Source organism: Drosophila miranda, chromosome 2, assembly GCF_003369915.1.
Source record: "Drosophila miranda strain MSH22 chromosome 2, D.miranda_PacBio2.1, whole genome shotgun sequence".
NCBI classification, from domain to species: domain Eukaryota; kingdom Metazoa; phylum Arthropoda; class Insecta; order Diptera; family Drosophilidae; genus Drosophila; species Drosophila miranda.
This window is the reverse complement of record NC_046675.1, coordinates 31,401,603-31,423,066: the sequence shown is the minus strand read 5'-3', so window position 1 is coordinate 31,423,066 and position 21,464 is coordinate 31,401,603. Positions and strand designations below refer to the sequence as shown.

Here is a 21,464-nt window from a genome sequence, read left to right as displayed (position 1 = left end):
TTTGTGTGTTAGCATTTTTTAAAAATGAACATTAGCTAAAGGCAAAAGGCGAAAGGATTATAATTTTTAAAATTATTTTGTGTTGTGTGTGATTTTTGTTTTTTGTTTTTTTTTTTAGTTATGTAAGGAAATTAAAATTAATAATTATTACACATGAGATCACAGTATTAGAGACATAAGTTAAATATTTTCCCATTTTTTTTTGTATATTTTATATTTTGTATTATTTTTTATATGTTTATTCATCAATTCGATTATTTTCGATAGTTTATCGATCACTTTTTCATCATAAATCCATCGAATAAATAATATTCGATAACATTTCGATCGAAATAATTATTTTTTCGATCACCACGTACTGTATTTTCGATATTTTGATATATCGATCGATATCGATATTTTTGATCGATAACTTTCGATCACTTTAAACAGCATTTTGCTTGTGTTTTTTTTTGTATGGTTAGTAAATCTGTGTGTGTTTTTTTTTCCATTGATGTGTGATATATATTAACTATCGTATGTTTTATCGTAGCATATGGTTTTTCTTTAAGATTTAATGTCTTGAAAATTGATTTCTCCATCTAGCACAACCCCTGGATTACAACTACAAACTAGTAAGATTATTCAGCATCAGTATCAGCGATTGATTGATCAGATCTCAGAGGATGGATTGTCCTTGTAGTACTCGTGATTGGCCCACAGATGATTGAATTTCAGGGGGCTCGATAGCGGCGATATGGTGCCATAATCGGAGGTCAACTCAAACGGGAATCCACTCTCATCGATGGCCAGCGATAGATCGAGATGGGGCTGCTGCAGGGACTGTAGATTCCCCGAGCCGGCGGCTGGTGGCTTCGGATCAATAGATGATGCTGAATTCTCTAGACTCTACATGCTCGCACTTGAGGTGACAATCGCCAGATCGGCGGCATGCAACAGATGATGATGCGGATGCTGGTATTGCTGCTGGTGGAGATGCTGTTGCTGCTGCTGTTGCAACTGTTGTTGCTGCTGTTGCTGCTGCTGTTGGAGCTGTGTTTGCTGCTGTTGCTGTTGCTGCTGCTGCTGCTGTGACTGCTGTTCGCCCCGTGACTTGGACTCCTTCTTGATGCGCTGCTTGAGATGGACCTTGGCATGGCGCTTCTTCTCGTCGGAACGGGCGAATTTTCTGCCACAAATGTCGCAGCTGAATGGCTTCTCGCCCGTGTGGGTACGTATGTGGGTGGTGAGGTGATCGCTGCGGCTGAAGCTCCTCATGCAGATGCGGCACTGGAAGGGCTTCTGGCCCGTATGGATGCGTATGTGGCGGGTGAGCTCGTCCGAGCGCGAGAACCTCCGGTCGCAGTTCTCCACGGGACAGGCATAGGGACGCTCATGGACGGGCGTTTTGCTCGGCCGATTCGGGTACTTGCGCGGCTTGACGGGCACCAGTTTAAGCGGCACAGTGCTCTGCTGATAAACCTGGGACAGTATCTCGTGCCCCTTGCTGGTGGAGGGACTATATTCGGCCAGTTGCACGGCAGCAGCCGCTGCTGCGGCGGCGGCGGCAGCAGCTGCAGCTGCGGATCCACCAGAGGCCCCAGAGTAGCCCGTCCCATTGGAATTGGGCTGCATGTCGGGATAGGTCTCCTGCTTGGGGATGAGCACACCCAGGGCGGCATTGCTGGAGCTGGCCGAGGATGTGGGCCCCGGCAGGACAAGATTCTGTTGCTGTTGCTGCACCTGTTGCACTTGCTGCACCTGTTGCTGTGGCGCATAGTCCGCCGGAGAGTCCAGCCATTGATATTTCGGCGTAGACACGCTCGAGAGCTGTGAGCGCACGGCATACTGCTGCTGCTGCTGTTGCAGCTGGTCGTGGCTGCTCTGGAGCTCAGCCAGGCTGGCGAATCCCGCCGTGGACACCGAGGGACCCGCATATGTGGGCGGCGGTTGCTTCAGCAGCAACGGTGTGCAATCCATGGACAAGCCCAGGAGTTCCGCATGCTGGGCGGCGGCAGCTGCTGCCGCTGCCCGTCCATCATCGTATGGCGAGGGTGTGGCTCCGGCAGCTTGTTGCTGTTGCTGCTGCTGCTGCTGCTGTTGTTGTTGTTGCTGTTGCATGGTGGCGTAGTGTGCGAACATCGGTGGCTGGAAGAGCGACTTGTCCGGCGAGGGGAGGCCCCAACTGTTGCCCAAACTATTTGATGGCGGCGACATCTGTCCGGGTAGGACACTCAATTGTGGGGAAGGAAGCTGTTGTTGTTGTTGCTGCTGTTGCGCCTGATGCTGCTGCTGTTGCTGCTGTTGGGCAGCCGCGGCTGCTGCTGCGGCATTCATTGCGTTTCCTGTTGTGGTGAAAATGCCACGATATGAGATTTTGCCAGTTTGTTGTTGTTGTTGTACTTGTTGTTGAAAGTGTTGGTGTTGTTGGAGTTGCTGTTGTTGTTGGTGTTGCAGCTGTTGCTGTTGATGTTGGTGTTGCTGTTGTTGCTGTTGTTGCAGCTGTTGTTGAGATTGTTGGTGTTGTTGTTGAGTTTGTTGTTGTTGCTGTAGATGACTATTATGATGATGATGATGGTGGTGATGGTGGTGATGATGTGGCAATTGTTGTTGTTGATTTTGTTGTTGGTGTAATATTTGGTGTTGTTGTTGGAATTGATGTTGCTGATGCTGCGGCGGGGAGCTGCTGTGTTGTGGCTGTTGTTGTTGTTGTTGGTGAGAGTTGTTGTTGTTGCTATGATGCAGCTGTTGTTGTTGTTGTTGGTGTTGTTGAGTGTTAACTGGCGAACCAACGCTCTCTGTTGTTGTGTGGTTGTTGTTGTTGCTTTCGCTTGTTGTCTGTTTTGTTGTAGTTGTTGTTGTTGCGGATGATGTGTTGTTGTTGTTGTTGTTGTTGTGTTGTGGATACATATTACAACTATTATTACTTGATTCTTCCTTAACGATAGTCAATGCTGGCGGCGTACTACGCTCCTCCTTCAACGGACTACAAACGGATGATAAAACAGGACTCCCCACCGATAGCGCCACTTGAGGTTCCAGCGAGAGATCCTCTGAAGCAATAGAGCCTGCAAAATGGATACAGAAGTGCAAGAAACGAATTAGTTTTGTTTGTTTTTGTATATATATTTTAAGAAAAACACTTCCTTGACAATCTTTTTTGGAATGGATGGATTGGCGGCTACTCCTCTTACCATTACCCCTGCCCCCGGGGCCTGCCCGCCACTGCCACTGCTGTTTCTGCTGCTGGATTGCATGGGTGCGATATCAATCACAGTTCGCTTGAATGGCATTGGCATTGGGTAGCTACTGGAATACTCGGGGAGTACTTTGCAGCTGGGCTGCGCTTTGATTTCGCGGAAATCGAACAACACGGGAGGTCGGCATCATCGCTCATCGCTCATCGTGCAGCAGCAGCAGCATCTTGGCCACAAGAAGAAGCCAAAGAGAGACACAGAAAATGTTGCACTTGGGGCAAGGCAAAAGTGTCGGGCGAGAAGACTAATTACGCGACTGCCCAGCACAGTTTTTTTTTGTTTTTCCTTTTTTTCTTCTGTGCTTCACGATTCTTGTCATTAATGCCGCCTGTGGACTGTGCGGCTTTAGCCTGGATATTGATTGAGTTGCAGTGTGCAGTGCGCAGTGCGCCTAATGTGCAGCGACATCAATCTGCTTGCAGTCCGGGGGGACTTAGAGGGGGCACTGGGGGGCCGGCTGGGGGCATTGTATGTGCGCTTGAATTCACAGAATTTTTAGCGATAACAAAATCATCCTATTGTTTTACGAGCACAACAATATATATTGCAAGCCTCATTAATGCTGTCAGGGCAAATTATTATTGTCCCAAAAAAAAAACTAAAGAAAGAAAGATTTCTGGAGCCAGACTTTCCCTCACATCTCTCTGTCTCTCTAGGGGCAGAGAGCGATCTATACATCTCTCTTTTTTGGACACATGACTAACTAATGCCCTCTTCTGTTTCAAGTCCCCAAATCTCTTGCCAATTTTGGCGATTAAAAGCCGCTCTGTCATTGTCATGCAAATTGTTTAATGGATTTTCATTTGAAAACTCAACCATGTCTATGATTTCTGTCTCTGTTTTATTTTTGTTTCTCTTTAGTTGTGTTTTTTTTTGTTTTGGCTTTGGTCAGCGTTTGTTTTTTTTTTGTGCGTGGGGGCACAGAATTTATGAGTGACATTTTTTTGGCTTCTGTCTTTATAACCAAAAACTTATTTTATTTCGAAAAAACATACGAAAGATATATGCGATTTTATGCATTTTCAATTGATGCAAGAAAATCTGTATAGAAAAATGTATCTAAGGAGTTGACTGTATAGAAAACTGTATCTTTAGAGTAAATTTGTCTAGAAAAGTGTATCTTTAGAGTAAATTTATCTAGAAAAATGTATTTTAAGAGAACATTTGTCGAGACAAATGTATCTTTAGAGGTAATTTGTCTAGAAAACTGTATCTTTAGAGTGAATTAGTATAGAAGAATGTTTCTTTAGAGTAAATTTGTCTAGAAAAGTGTATCTTTAGAGTAAATTTGTATAGAAAAATGTATCTTTACTGTTAATTTATCTATAAAAATGTATCTTCAGAGTAAATTTGTCTAGAAAAGTGTATCTTTAGAGTAAATCTATCTTAAAATATACATCCCCAATGAAAGCTTATCTCCACAGTAAATCTGTCTAGATACAAATTATTTTAGACTAAATCTAACTACAAAAATTTATCTTTGGAGTAACCAGGCTAGAAAATTGTGTCTTTAAAGTTAATCTCTAAGTCTGTCATGAAAAAATGTATCTCCAAAGTGAAAATCTGTCTGGCAAAGAATGTATCTTCGTACGAACGAAAGAGAGAACAATTAAACCCAATTGTTTTTGATAGCAGCAGCAAATCTAGTATACTTTATTTGCTTTGCCTTAATTCAATTAGAAATGCAGCGACATATATGTCTCTGGAAAGATACATATGTACATATATACATATAGTCGTGTGTGTGTGCGATATCCCTCGTATCTTGAGTCGCGTTTCGCGCGAGTGAGAAAATTGCTCTCGAAACATTGACACTGAACGGAAATGTTTAATACATGCGCTGCTATTGTTGCTATTGCCTTTTTGCTTTTATTGCTGTTCTAGAGATTAATTAAAATTGGTTGTTCCTATTACTATGCAGTCCCATCTATAAGAAATATCTGAGCGATGAGAATGAGGGAAAAAACAAAATGCAATAAAAAGTGCAAACAAAAGTAAGATAAATTATAAAATGATTAAAAGAGAAAGGAATAGAGACTAACTTTAGGGGAGATTAAACGGTTTTCATACACTAAAATATATGGGCATTTATGATCTTATGGGTTCCAGTCTATGTACTATGAAAAGAGGGACAAATTTGGGTTTGAAAGCTCTTCAAAGTGAAAGGAAACTATTCTGGAATTTTCTCATAATTTTTGTATATAAAATTAATTTAGTTTTATTTTTTGTATTATTATTTTTTTAATTGTTGTTTTTTTCTTAGTTTTCACGGAATTTTTTTCGAGTTTTTGTAAAGATTTGTTGTTGCTATTTTCGTCTTTTTGGACATTTTTTTTATACTTAAAAACATTTTTTTTATAATAATTTTTTTGTTTTTTACATAACTTTGTATTTTATTATAAACTTTTTTTTTTTTTGTAAAAATTGTATTATTGATTATAATTTTTTATATTTGTTAAATAATTGTATATTTTTATATGATTTTTTATTTGTTTTATATATATATTTTTTTTGTATTACATTTTTTCATTTTTTGTTATATATGTATGTAATTTATTATTTTAGTTAAATAATTTTTTTTTTAATTTATTTTTTTTTTTAATAATTTTTTTTTTTTATATTGTTTTTTTTTTTTATAATTAAATTTTTTTTCATATTCATATCCCTACAAAAGTCGTCTTCAAGCCACAATACCCTCTATTGAAAGTGTATCCCGAGACATTTATGACATAAATTCACTATAGTCTATATAGAGATATAGCCATTTGGGATGTCAACATTTTTATTAATTTATATTTACGGCCGCGTAATCAAAATGGAAAGAAACGATGTATAAGACTCTTGGAGACCGGAGACCTCTTAACATGCCCCATAATTTAATAATAACAACAACAAAATTATTAACACAAAAATAAAAGAGAAAAAAAACCAACAAAAAATGAAAAAATAAATAAATCAAATAAATCGAAAACAAAAAAAATCTCGAAAATTGGTACTTGACTGAAATTTTGAAATGTTTGCTTTAGATTTTGAACTTGTTTTTGCGGGGCGGAGGAAAGAAAGGAAAAGCCAAGAGAAAGAGAATTCAAGCCGAAAGATACGACAATTTTGCTTCTCTTTTTTTTTTGCATACTTCCATTTGAGGCTGATTTATGTTGAGTCTTAAGACTGACAACGGATTAGTTGGTGGACTCTAGACTCCCAGCAGCAGGAACTGCAACTGCAACTGGCTGTGCCACTGCCACATGTGGCAGCTGCTGCTGCTGCTGCAACAGCATCCATTAGCAGGCCGATAAAGAAACGAACTTCAAGGCGAAACAAACAAAAAAGGAGGGTCTATAAATGTTTTCGAGGGTTTTTTCGCTGAAGATTTATGCTTACAGATTAGGGTATATATATAGCCTATAGGTAATATCTGTTTAAACTATTTTATGGGCGAAAGTTTGGCCAAAAAGAAGGAATCTCTCAGCTGAGAAAAACTATGGTTTTGGGAGCCTTCAAGTGAAGCTTTGAAGTTTGTTTGTAGGACCTAGACTTTGCAAGCACTGCCTATCGGGGCACTCAACATTAGAAGCCCTAAAAATTGGCCTAAAGATAGCCCTTTTGGGGGGGGGGGGGGGGGGTTCCTTGGCTTCAAAGGCACTCCTTTCTCTCCCTGTCTTGGGCTAACACTTACCGGTTATTGGAGGCGGCTCCGCCACTGTGGATGGCCCAAAGAACGAGGGTATATCGCTGGATGTGGTCACCGGGGTGTTCAGATCGCCCGGCAGTGCCTCGATCAGATGCTTGTGCCCCTCCGTGTGATCGCCCGTGGTGGCTGTGACAGGACTGCCGCCGTGTTGGCTGGTATTCAGCAGGCTCAGATGCGAGGCCGAGTTGCGACCACTGCTGGCCGTGGCACTCGGTTGCACGGCCACGTTGCTGGGACTGCCGCCCTGCGTGGGTGTGGCCGTTTGATTGCGAGCCCGTAGAACGGAATTGTTGGGACTACTGTTGTGCTGTTGATGATGATGATGGGCAGCTGCAGCTGCAACAGCCGCCGCCGAAGCTGTGGTATAGTGTTGCAACAGCGACGACGATGACGATGATGATGATGTGGAGGCCGCTGCCGAGGTCTGTCCAAACTGGGCCGGACTCAGATACGAGGCTGAGGCAGTGCCCGCACCACCTGCCGATGGACTGCTACTCTGGGCGGCAGTGGTCGTCTTGTAGAGGCACGTGTCGAAGCTCAAGACATTAAAATGGGCCGCAGCGGCCGATTCGGTGAGCAGGAATGAGCAGTGATGGGTTGGCGTCACCAGGGTTTCAAGCCCTTCCATGATCATGGCCGCTGATGGAGTTCCAGGGGCTACGCCGCCTAAAAAGAAAGGGAAAGGAAAACCATTGATTAGTTAAGGAGATGGCAAAGAAATCAATTGATTTGCCATGACAGCTGTTCAATTGCATAACAGCAAAAAAAAACGATCGTCTAGCAATTGGAAAAAAAAAAGATACGTACTGTCACCCACGGTCGGGCAGCAATTAAATTAAAATCGATTAAGCACTTGCCCCGGGCCTGAGAAGTAGAACAGTTGTGGCTTTCCCACAATCTCCCACAGGGCGACTCCGGGGGTAAAAGTGGGTCATCTATGGGTCATTCGCTGCGTATGACCTTATGCAATCCCCCCCACCCCACCCCCTGCTTATGCAATCGCCAAAACTCCAACTTAATTAGAGAGGCTGATCATTTATCGTATGAAATGTCTCCATAAACTTGGCTTATAATTGTTGTATCTTATGGATGTTTATCACAAATAAACTAACCGAAAGATCTCTGTGAAACGAGTCGGCCAGCTCCTCACTCTGTCCATGGATGTGTGGCGTCATCGTCGGAGGAGACCGCGCCGCTCTCGAGTGTTGTTTGGCGAAGGCAAAAGGCTTGACCGCGTTGATTTGCATTACAAGTGCACTTGTGTTGACAGGCAGCTATGCGCCAAAATAACTACCGTGCCACAGCGACGAAGAAGATGCAGACAAGGCAGATACCCATTGAAGAAGGTCACCAGAGGTGCACTGCCACCTCTGTACAGGGTATGGGGCAGCCTCTAAAGCTTTTGGCACTTTTCCTTTTTTTATTTACATTTGATTTCACGCATAATTTCCATGGCAAAGAGTGCACTCGAGACACACAGCGTCCGAGTGAAATTACATTCAAAAAAAGCTAAAGCCACAGACAGAGATACAGAGACACAGAGACACAGATACACAGACACCCGCAGATACGTAGATACATTTGTGTTAAGCCCAGCGCGTGCTGTGCCGTATCTTTTGTGCGGCTCTCGAGTTCATTCATAAAATTATGCGCTGGAGTCAATAATTTTTACAGTCGATCAAAGATTTGTATCTGTGCCTCCTGCCACATGAATCATCCAGCCCGAAACGCCGAAAACAGAGACTGAAAACTGGTTGTGGGAGATTCTAAACTCCTTCTCCTGCTGGTTTCTGGGTTTTTTCTTGGTCTTTGTCTTGGTCGAAACTCTCCGGGTCTCTGGGCCGCTGGGCCGCTTAATAACTTGGCTAACAATTGACACTCCCTTAAATGAAATGAACAGAAAACAGAGAACCTCTGTATATAAACCAAAGCTGTGTAGATGCCACAGTGGGAATTGGCTAAGAGGGAAATGGAGTAAGAGTATCTGCTCTAAAGAGTATCTAAAGTGGCCTCTAAGACCACAAGAAGTGTAGGTTGGGCTTGGAATCGTTTAAGACCTTTTAGAGTATGTATTTTCCTGTTCAGAATCATATTTTTTGGGTTATCTTGAGGTTGCACCACGTGTGCTGCGATATTTGCACTGATTTGTGCCTGCAAACTCTCACTCAAGCGATCTTCAAGCGTCTAAAACTATAGATAATTCAAAGATGATCGTCTAGACCCCTCATCAGACCTTTTTCTCCCTTCCAGCCCCACTTCTTTTCATCTGGCAACATTTTCTCTTTCGATCTTTATGTTTTATAATCCGGATCTTGCTCTCAAATCTAAATGCCGCCTTCCCCTTTAGCCACTTGCCACTGTCTGTGTCTGAAGCCGAAGCTGAATCCGTATTTACGTTTATGTATATTGTAAATCTTGTGTGTGTCGCCCCCCAGCCCTCCCCCCCTCTCCGGAGACCGACTCTGTCGTGTCTTTTCTTTCACTCTGCATATTTTTGCATAGCATTTTTCTTTATTTTTGTGTAGTAGAACGGACGGACGTCAAGATCTTTTGCCCATGAATGAATATTGGCAGAGACAGAGCGAGGGAACAGCGAGATAGATGGATGTGTAGATACATTTAACGGCTCCGATGAGGAAGAAGAAAAAACAACAAAAATTTTTATGTTGATATTATTTTAATTAAGTTTCTGCGGAACCGGTTGCCACGGCGACGGCTACGGCTACGGCGACTCTTGGGGCCAGAAATATCTGTAGTTACGCGCTGGGGTTCTATGGTACGGCCGAGAGTGTTAACAATCCGATAGATGGGGCGCCAATTTGTTTGCTTTGGCAAATGAGAGGAGAGGTATCTCAGCCGAGGTAGGGAGTATCTTTCAGGGGAGAGGAGTATCTTTCAGGGGAGAGGAGCATCTTTCAGAGGAGAGGAGTATCTTTCAGGGGAGAGGAGTATCTCCAAGAGTACAGGCACGTATCTGTGAGGCCACAGCTGCTCTGTGTGACCCAGAGATCTCCCCTTACCGACACCCAAGAAGCTGCAAAGACGGTGTTGTGTTTTCATTGGGACCCCCCCTCCATTGGGGGATTAAAGACGCGTCAAGATGCCGCGACCTTTGGCTACTTAACGGCTCCAAAAATAAACTACAAACTATTATTTATTTTGCTGTGTTATGCCATATTTGGTGGATTTTGGCAACCTTGAGAATTTTTTAATATTAAAAAATAAAAAATAAAATAAAGAAAAAGAAATTTGAGAAACAGAGGGAGAGAGAAGATCATTAGTCAAATTGTATGTGTATCTGTGTGTTGGGGGTAAAAGTATCTTGCAGATACATAGATAGAAAACATGCAAGTTGCATGCGACACGAAAAAAAAAACGATGATGGAATGAGAGGAGAAGCAGGAGACGGAGGCGGCAACAAAGTCCATCATTCACACAGCGGGATACCCCTCATGCATCTCCCCCTTCCCCCTGCTCCGAGAGTCCAACAAGTTAACATGGAGAACAACAAAAACCATACGATGAAAATGTATCTTTTGCATGCGTAACACTTTGTCACACTTTTCATGCCAACAACACGGCCCTGGTTCGGCGGCGGCGGCGGCCGCGACTACGGGTTCGGGTTCGTCGCTTGTTGCTGTTTTCCTCATGAGAACAATTAATGAAAATAAACAGCCGCAGGCCCAGACACGAAAAAAACCAACAGATGAAGAGTATCTAAGGCGAAACGAAGCACCGAAGCCAGAGATACACTTGAAAGATACATTAAATATGCAAAAAAAGAGTAAAATGCCGCTATAGATACACAGGAAAATGTATCTTTTGTGGAAGAAATGTGAAAAACAACTGAAACTCCAACAGATTGTTGAGTTTTAAGGGAATGTCTTTAAGAACAACAAAGTTTTCACCGTAAAGGGTACTTTTTTAATTGATTTTTGCAGAATTTTTCCGATAAAATGTATCTTTTGTAGAAAATAAGTCAAAAACACCTGAAATTCCAACAGATTGTTGAGTTCTATTGGAATATCTTTAGGAACAGCAAAGCTTTCACCAGAAAGTATTCTATTTTCATAGATTTTCTTTTGTAGAAAATAAGTCAAAAACACCTGAAACTCCAACAGATTGTTGAGTTTTAAGGGAATATCTTTTGGAACTACCAATTTTTCACCACAAAGTATTCCCATTTAATTGATTTTTGTTCGATTATACCAATACACATGCCTTATGGTGTATCTTTTGTGGCAAAACAAGAGTATCTTTGAAGTTTAGTCACAAAACGTTAGACCCCCTCTCTCTGGAGAGTATTCCATGAGGGATTCTATGTATATTTTTATAAAGTTGTGTCTTTCGCTTGTTGAAAATCATTTTAGTGGGCACTTAAATGAAAATTGTCTTCTGTTTGACTTGGCAGCAGACGGAAACTCCCGACGGCCCAAAGCTTAAAGCCTGGCCACTTAGCGGTGGAGCGGGGGAGAGGCGTGGGGTGGTTGGGGGCATGTCAAAGTGCCATTTGGCGCAACCTGCGGCGGTGCGGCAACAAGTGTTAAATGAACTCTGGTGGCCACTCCCCCCACTCCACGCGCCACACTCTGATGTGTCGGCATTTTTCGTTTTGATCTCATAATTATTTTGTTAAATATTGCGGTAAAAACAAGGTTTTCTTCCTTTTTCGTTCGGTTATGGGCCAGAGCTGGCATGTAAATCATTTTGCTAATTGTTTTTCCATTTTCCAAACCAAAGAAGGAGTACGAAATCCATTAGTTGCTCGAACGGGAAAGGGGGGGGGGGGGCACGGTAAGGCATATAAAAGATACAAATACGAATACGGGACACGGAACACTGCATTATTTGCCATTAAATTGTAAAAGCAGCTGAAACGAGCAGCAGAGATTTGCTCTCTGTCTTTAATTGAGCGTCAACTTGTACGACAATAATTTAATTACAAAAATTCTGCACTGCACTTTAGATACATAGTTGCAGGCCATAAAGCTGTCTGTCTGTCTGTCTCTCAGGTGCAGATATTTTTATTATGCGTTAAATGAATTTTTATATATCTTTCAGCGACACAAAATCTAAGCAGAAAATAAAGATACACAAGAGGAAAAGAGCAGTGGCAATGGTTAGATACAAATATTATGAGATTTTTTTTTCGAAATGGAAGGCAACAAAATTTTTAAAATTTATGGAAAATGGTCTAGAAATTTTAATAATTTTTTTTTACAAAGTAAAATAAATATCAGATTTTTTTCTATACGAAAAATCACATCAAAAATGTATCTATAGCACAGATAAATTCCTAAAAAATCTAACACTTTTTATTATATTTTTTAAACCTTCAAACACACATATATTTCTCATAGTAACACTTTTCCACCAACAACTTGCCACCGAAAAATCATTTTCCCTACAATCTACCAAAAAATTATCTTTCCATCAGTTTTATTCCATAAAACACACACACATCACACATAAAATTTATGTGGCCTTTGAATTTCCATAAATTTAATTTGTTTTTCCTCATAATTCAATGGAAAATATTGTTTTAGACAAAGGAAAACCCACCTGGATCGCAATGGCACTTGCAGAAGAATTCAAAGGGTTTTTTTGTTTGTTTTTTGTCTTGCCCTCTTGACAAGCGGCTTTCCTACAGCTTTTCTTAGGCTTTCGCTTTTCCTTGGCTTTTCTTTGTTGCTTTTAGTTGCCTAGGCCCAAAAGGTTCTCAATTCTCTCACACGACACACACGAGGAGGCGGGCCAAGAAATCAATAAAATATTGCACATCTAAACATATTTTCATTCATGGAAATTATCCTTTCACTTTTACTTTTGATAACGACAATTTTCTCTCTCTTTTTATATATATATATTTTTTTTTGCGAGAGACACTTTTTTTTGCTTTCACTGCACAAAGAGATTTTATTTGATTTTATTTTATTGGATATTTTATTATTTGTGGGGCTTTTTTTTTAGATATGATTTTCCGTTGGATTTTTCTTGATGGAGCTTTTTTTTGTTTTGTTTCTTTTTTTTGGTATTCCCAACCGTCGCGTTTGCTTGTTCGAACACAACTGAGGCACGAGATGAGCCCTCTTTCGGTTTTTATGAATGAAAAACTCAACAAACAACGTACGTGGTACGTGGTACGTGGTATGCCTGCCTGCCCCTACTGGCGGCACGCGCCCCACAAAACAAAAATCGAACTCGAAACGGGAGAGAGCCAGAGCAACCGTCGGCTCGACCGACGTCATTGTAAATACATATAGAGCCAGCCGGCCGGTTTTCGGTGCCGGATCCAATCGTAGGTCTGGTTGCCTCCCTTTTGTTGCAGCCATTTTTCATTGCGCAGGCGCAGAACAGCCAATCAACAGTTTGCCAGGCCCGCTCTGTCGCTCTCTCGCACTCTTCCGCTCTCCCGCTCTCCCGCTCTCTTTCTGTGGTGGACTTTTGTGCGTGGTGAATTTTCGAGTTCGAAAAACCAGCAGCACGCTGCCTAGCTGTCTCTCTCTTACGCTTGGCTTTTGAGGTAAAAATAAAACAACAGGTACCCCCTCCCCACCCCCACACACACACACACACACACAGGAGTATCTGTATTTTTTGGCGGCTGGCAAATGTTATGATTTCCCAAAATACGTCATCACTGCGGCCCATTAGACACACGGCAGCACAATTTCTGCATCGACGTAAACACCCAAAAAAAAAAAAAAAAAAAAAAATCATCGAAGAATTGTGTTTTTGCATTCGGCTCCCAGACAGCGGCACAGGGTTATTTAAACAATAGTGATTCACTTGACCATTTATGGACACGGTTTTCTGGCAGGCAGCAGGCTGTCTAGAGGTCTGGAGGTCTAGAGGTCGCACTACCGGGGTTAGGGTAGGACCAAATGTTGACCCAGAGTTGTTGAAGAGTTCCTTGATGTGTGAAGTGGCTTTTAGTTGGTGGATTTTGTGCTAATTGAGGGCCTTGGCTTTCGCTGGGTATTTTCTGTTGATTTTGGCGCTGAATTTAAAGGTTCAAGGCCACGAAACGTCGTCATATGTTTCACTCTTGGCTGTTTTTATACATTTTCCATGTTTTAACTTAGTTTTAGTTGATTTTTTCAAGTGTTGAGGTACATTTTCCATGTTTGAAGTCTGTTTTAGTTGATTTTTGGGTGTTATGTATCTAGCAGATACTTATAGTGAGCTTAAAGAAGGCATTTGTTGGGAACTTGTTGCTGTACTTTTTTGTTTGATTTAAGGTGTTTTGGGGGGAGGTTTGGGCACCTTTTTAGGTGGTATGTGGCTTGGAGTGACCAAGAATTTGCCTCTCTAAAAATTCGATTAAAAGATATACAAGCTTAAGTTTCGTTTTCCGCTTGAGATACCAGAAAAATCTGGGATTTTTAGGGCCTTGTTTTGGTGTGATTCAGTCAATGTTCCGCCGAATGAGTTGCGTGGGAAATTGTTACAAAAAAAGAACAAAAACAGAGCCAAAATTAAGCGCGGGTTCAGTGCACATAAAAGGTCTTGAATATTATTGAATTGTTGTGGTTCATTAAGTCCCAAATTGATTGAACTTTCCACCTCTGAGACCCCCTTACCGGTTTGATATTCAGCAACGAAGATATTCTGATGGTTTGTGTTTAAATGTTTTGAAATAGAACCCAAAACTTTTATTTTAAACAATTTCTATATGATCTTGACCCATAAAATATATATTTTAATCATAGAAAAAAATGTATGCCTTTTAAACCTGTGTTTTCAATTTTTAAAAAGATATTCCTTTATCAAAAAAGCACTTCCGCAAAACCATAATTATAATTTGAATTTTACAAATTTGTAAACAATTTCTATATGATCGGGAACCATAAAAATATATATTTTAATCATCCAAAAAAAATTATTCATTTTTCCACAGATATTCCTTTACCGAAAATTATAATTTTAATTTTACAAATTTTTAGTGCCTTTTTGCTATATGCCTTTAATATTTCGATCTATATATTTGTATTTTTACCTGTATTTTTAATTTTCAAACAGATATTCCTTTACCGAAAAAAGCACTTCCGCAAACCATAATTTGTAATGCCTTTTTGCTCCATACCTTTAATATTTTCCCCTTGAAAATCTACACTACGAGCACTCGTAAAAGACTTCTAAGCTTTGGCCTTCCTTTTTTTATGATCTACTTTTTCGGATCATCATTTTTCACGCTCATAATCTGAAAACTGAAAAATATGCTCTAGAATTATGCCAAAAATATAGCTTCCTTGTTGGCCAGAAACCGCATTTTGCATTTGTCTAAATGCCAATTTTCCGTCGAAAAACTGCATTTTGACAGCATTTTGAGGAATTTTTGGAATTTCATAGACGTACTCGTATGTTTATTATTCGGGGCGCACATTGTAAATGGAAACAGCAGACAGACAGACAGACAGACAGACAGTAGTTTTTCTGGAGGTTAAGGACAAGGTTGCACATACAGATACGAAACATAAACAAAAGAGAGATTGTGTGCGAAAAAGAGAGAAGGAGGGTGTATTGGGGCATACGGCACGCGTGGTTCATCGGTCAGATGATCGAGATACAGATACATAACCCAGACACGGTTTTTTTTGAGGTGGGAACAGCACACGCCATGACCTAAAAATAAACACCTGGGAAACGTCAGATACAGATTCACAGCCACAGCCAAAAAATAGAACTTTGCCTCATTTTCGTGCAAGTTTTAGCCAAACAAAAAAGGAAAACGACTAGCTGTGGGTATATATGTATATTTTTAGCCCTCACAAAAATACTCGATAATTATACAGTGTCCAAGGGTTTGAGGTGCGATCGAGAGAATGGTCTGCCGTCTGCCACCTGTAGACCTGAAGGAAAACTCATTAGCCTATAAATAGATATATTCGCGTAACGATTTTCATCAACGATTCTGTTGTTCTTGTGTGACGTGTGAGAGGAGGCCCAGCCCCTGACGAAACACCCACAAAAATAGTTGAAAACAATTTTATAAATACATTTTTACTAGCAGTGGGCCAATTATTGGCCGACTGGCTGGCTGTCTTTCAGCCAAAGATGGACATGAACGGGGTTGGATCGAGGGTGGACTTAAGATCCGCAGGTGATGACTGGAAGCTGTCTCTGACTGCACCTCTTCCTCAATTTGGTAGCACAGGCAGCACACCCAAGACAGGCAGGGCATTAAATTTGCTTACATTTGTGGCTGTTGCAAAGTAATTGACGGAAAAAACGAAGGTACGATGATGGTGAGGGGTTTAAGAACGGCATAAATGAGGTACAGAATAGATAGATGGAGGAAGTACCTTTAAGGAGTGGAATCTTGGGGAATACTAAACAATATATCTTTGAAATTGTAGCTTTTTATTTGTATTTTTGAAGAAAAGGTGGAAATATATGCCCCTAATTGACATATAGCTTTAAGATGTGGCACTCAAATGTCTGTAAACTTATGAGATAAGCTCTGGAGAATCCTTGTACACCGTTTTAGAGGTATTTGTGTCCCCTAATTGACATATATCTCTAAGATATGGCACTCAAATGTCTGCAAATTTATAAGATATGCTCTACAGAATAATTGTACACCTTTTTGGAGGTATTTTTGTCCCCTAATTGACATCTATCTCTAAAATATGGCACTCAAATTTACGAGATCAGCTCTAGAGCATCATTCTGCACCTTTTTAGAGGTGTTTTGGAGGCTTTTTTACGTGCATTTGCCTCTGTAATAGCTTTAGATACAATTTAGGGATATATATGGTCTACATTGACCCACTTAAAGATGAAAAATGTACAAAAATTGAATCTTTTTCCTTGTAAGTTGTGTGTTTGCTCTTAAAAGATAGATTTGGATGAGTTTTTTCAACCCAAAAACTATTTTCGAACCTTTAAAGAGGGTTTTGGTATAGTATTTTCCTTAGAAACCCCTCAGATACACTCAAAAGATACTTTTTCTTTGGAAAATCCACCAAAAAGCCAATAAAATCTGCTTTTAACCTCATTTGTTCTGTTTTTTCTTGGGGCCTTAGATCTATATGAATATCCATTAATGTATTGATATCTCTATATCTGTCTATATGCCAATTGTATCTGTGTGTGTTTGTGTGTGTGTTTGGTGTGTTTGCTGTATCTTGTGTGGGTTTCCTCAGGCCGTGTGTTGTTATCTCATTGAGAACGTTGCCAGAGCCAATGCGTGGGTCAATGGGGAGACCAGACCGCAGACGACTGTTGCCTGTTGATGAGGCAGAGGCGTTAGATAGTCGCAAGTCGCAAGTCAGATGACACATGGCACGCGCCTAGCCACAGATACACAGATACATACAACAAGACAAACATTCGAGAGGGGCGCATCAATGCCAAACCAGAGTTCCACTTTGTCTGTCTCTCTTTCTCTCCCTCTCTCCCTCTCCCTCTCTGGGGTTTGTGTCTCTGTCTTTTAGCCAAGGTCCGTGTCTGTTGCCATAAATGGTGAAAAGTTTTTGTGTTTTGTTAGGGCAACTTTTGAGTTACAGCCACGGGGAGGGCGGGGCGGAGCAGGGCAGGGCTGGGGGGCATGGCGGCTCGCGTAGCGTAGGTTGTAATTAAAAGCGTATTGACTGTGGCAGCATTGCAACCTGTTGTCTCTCTCTATCTCTAGCTATAGCTCTCCCTCTCCCTCTTGCGCCTAGCTCTTATATACTTTTCAAGTATTTTTATACATAGATACACTCTGCAGAAGAGGGTATTTTCGTTTGCAAAGGCAGCACAGACCCGGTAGGATTTGTGACTCTGGAAAGTATGATATATGATTGATGGATTGACTGATTGGCAACCAGTTTATATACCAAACGGGCCACCTCCTCCAAGCTTTCTTTTATGGAAAAATTTATTCACTAACTGGCTTGCAAAATTTTATATTTCCTTCAAATTTACCTTTTTTATTTCCTTATATTTGACTTTTTTATTTTAATAATTTTTATTTATATTATAATTTTTTTTAAATTTGTAATTTTAATTTTCCATATATTTGACCTTTTTATTTTAATTTTCAATATATTTTTATTCTAATTTTTTATATATATTTTTATTTTTCGTATACATATTTTGTGTAAATTTTCATCTGATATTCCTGTTTATTTTTGTTTTTTTTTTTTAAATTTGTTATACTTTCTTTGAAACTTTTCTTTTCTTTGTATATAATTTTTTTTTATTTTTGTTTTTTGTCTTGTTTTCATTTTATATTAATATTATTTAGTTTTTTGTATTGTTTAATTTTTGATATAATTTTTTAATTTTATATAATAATATTTAATTTTTTTATTTAATGATTTCGTTAAATTTAAATATTTTTAAATTTAATTTTTATTTTTTAAAATTTTATTTGTATGTTTCTTTTTGATATAATTTGTATTTTCTTTTTATATAATGATTTTTTGTATATACATATATATATATATATATTGTATTCTTTTTTAATATTATTTGTTTTTTTTTTTTTATTAATTTTTATATTTTTTCTTTTGTTATATTCAAATTTTCACATAAATAGAAAAATTTGATCAATATCAGTAGAGGGAAAACTGTGTTTGCTACCAAAACTTTTCCTAATAAATGTCAAAAATTTGGAATTTCACGCTTGATGTTTTTCCAGTAATATTTTTATCGTAATAGTAAGTCCATTTTAAACCCCTACCATAGAAAAAAGTATCTCCAAGTTCGACTCTCGAAATCAGTTTATTTTTTCTGTATTTTTCGTTGTTTTTCTATCTATTTTTCCATTGGCAAGTCTTTGGGATTGCCTTCGGAAACACAAAAATACAGAAATTGTTTTGTTTTCAATTGCCAGTCAGCCAGCCACCAATCGGGGGCTTTGGGGCTCCCTTTTGTTGTTTTCTAGTGGATTGACGATTGAAAAACACTTGACTGCTGGCTGACGCTGCTGCTGCGCATTACGCAAGAAATGAATAAAAAAAACTTCATTTTGTTCGTCTATGGAGACGAGGTGAGAGCCATAAACCAATGGCCCCAAGTGGGCGTCCCCCCGGGAGTTGAGGTGTGAATAAATTTATATAGAAAAAAACAGTATATATATATGTGTATTTTTTGGGGAGGGGAGGGGGTTTTATATGTGCTGTGACCGTTTTGATAATGCTTAAATTTCACATCTTGTAAATTGTCAAAAAGTTTTTTTTTTTAAATTTTATTTGACTTCCATTTCGTATACGAGTATTTTCATAAATAAATTTTGGAATATTTCTATAGGTTTTATTTCATTTAATTTATGAGCATCATAATATGCTTTATGATCTTGGCATCTTGCCGTAAATTGTTGCAGTCAACAGCGGCATCATAAGAGACAGAGGCAGACACAAATTAGAAATTTAAACACAAAAAATATTCCATTGGTTGGAATTAGAGCAGATGCAGAGATACAGATACAGTGGGGATAGTGGGGACAGTGGGGGCAGTTTGCGGTTGCTGGTATGGAGACTCAATTCGTAATTCCAGACGCCATTTTTGAGGCCCGAAAATGAGGTTTGAATTTTATTTAATTTTTTTTGCGGTTCTTTTTGTGTTTTTTATTTTTTTACTGTGCATAAAATTTAAGTAATTATTGATTTAATTAGTCTAATTAAATATATTGCCACAGTTTTATGATGATTAGAGAGGCGGGATTTATGGGTCTGCAAATGGAAGTCAAGTCGAGCCGCAGATGCAGATATTTCGCGGGTCTATGGAATCTTTTAGAGTCTAATAAATGTGGGCTATTCCTATGCAATTTATTCAACGTTTTAGCACGTTATCGCAAGGCCGAAAGGTGTGTTTCAATCAAGAGATAGCATCTGGTTCAAGAATTTAGTAACAAACTGAATGTTTTATGTCCTCGAATAAACAATAAATCCCTATTTTGGAAAGGCAGTAGCTTTTCTTAACAGAACAAAATAGTATGAATGTGATAAATTTCATGAAAATTCTTAGATCCTGTCCTTTTATAAAGCTTTCTGCTCAAATAACTGCAGAGTGCTCTTAAAAAGGTGAAAGATTTAGGAGCGAGAGGCAACAAATGAAAGAGTAAGATATTTAATTAATTATAATTATTATAATATAATAATAAATATAATAATAAATATAATAATTAATACAATAATAATATAATATATACATAATTCTTTATCCTATTTGCCCATATATTTTTTTCCACTATTATCAAGAATTTCCTTCAGATTCTAGAGTTATTTAAGTTTATTTAAAAATATTTCCCATGGCAAAAGAAAATAATTTACCAACTCATTGAAATTCTTGAATGGCTTAAATTTAATTTAAGAATATTTTCCATGGCAAAAGAAAATAATTTACCAATTCATTGAAATTCTTGAAATTAAATTTAAGAATATTTTCCATTAAAAAAAAATAAATAATTTACCAATTCCTTGAAATTCTTGAACGGCTTAAATTTATAATTAAATTTAAAAATATTTTCCATGGCAAAAAAAAATAATTTACATTCAAAATATTACTAAAAATTGTTTTAAAAATATTTTCGCTTAAAATAAGTTGAAATATTTATTAAAATTACATTTTAGACTCAATATCCGCCTATTTTCCATCAAATAAAATATGGTTTAAACTTTCTCTGGACTCTGCACCTTAGCTATCCTCTTAACCATCTATGTATCTCTATCTTTTCCCTTGTCCATCTGTCGTAAGTATCTCAACATTTTTTTTTGGAAAGCCCCAAACGTCTGGCAATTGTTTAGCAGCTGCCTGCCCACAGGCCGAAGCCAGCGACTGACTGGGCTTTTGTCTAATTGCAAATTGTATGTATGAATATTCATAAATAATAACTCAAATCGACTCGAAGTCCGATCGGATATGTTCCCAAATAGGCATAAGCTGCTCAGCGGTGAAAGTGGGTCACGAATGTTTTCTCGTATGTTTTGAATGTTGTTTTCTCGGATAATTACGGGCACTCATTCGCAGTCATACGCTGATCTCCTGTTTCTAAATATAAAACGCGTGCCTCACTCCGAAAAACTAAATTTAAAAATCGCTTGCCAATCGAAACAAATTTAGCCAAAAACCAAAACAAATCAAAAATCTGTTCATCATTTTCCCGCTAAAGACGTAGAAACAATTTTCGCACTGAGATTGACAGCCACTGGTGTGTGTGTGTGTGTGCGTGTGTGTGGGGAAAATGTCTAATCAGCTGTCGGAAAAATCAGAGAGCAGGAAAATGCAGAGAGCAGAGCGGCAACTCGTGTGCCGCTGAGGGAAACAAGACCTAAATTGGCCAAAGTCAGCGCAGGGGGTCTATTCTATATCTATTTACATATCTATCTGTATCTGCGGGTGTGTACCCTGTTATGTTTTTGTGGTTACTAGAAGGTAGATTGGTTTTTTAAGGGCTGACAACTTTTTAGTCTTAAAAGTGCATGGATTTTGAGGATTATGGCATACAAAAGAAGCGCAATTTAGTTATAAATTTATCTGATAGTCTGATAGATACATATTGATTTAAATTACAGATATAGCCAGATTTTCTTGAGCTTCTAAAGCTTG

At 39.1% G+C, this 21,464-nt stretch overlaps 1 protein-coding gene across 4 annotated transcripts in view; it reads right to left on the bottom strand.

The window, feature by feature from the left end:
- Positions 1 to 105: 105 nt before the first annotated feature.
- The window catches only part of LOC108157195 (dendritic arbor reduction protein 1), a 54,460-nt gene continuing 33,101 nt past the window's right edge, over positions 106 to 21,464 (bottom strand). For 2 of the 4 annotated variants that reach the window (XM_017289125.2, XM_017289126.2), the window contains 2 exons: positions 6,913 to 7,593; positions 106 to 3,047 (listed from right to left, as the gene is read on the bottom strand). In XM_017289125.2, the coding sequence (XP_017144614.1) occupies positions 889 to 3,047; positions 6,913 to 7,593 (2,840 nt within the window). In that variant the 3' untranslated portion in view covers positions 106 to 888. Of the gene's footprint in view, positions 3,048 to 6,912; positions 7,594 to 12,489; positions 13,094 to 21,464 lie in introns of those variants that run through there. The other 2 variants (XM_033389158.1, XM_017289127.2) reach the window with 2 other exon arrangements.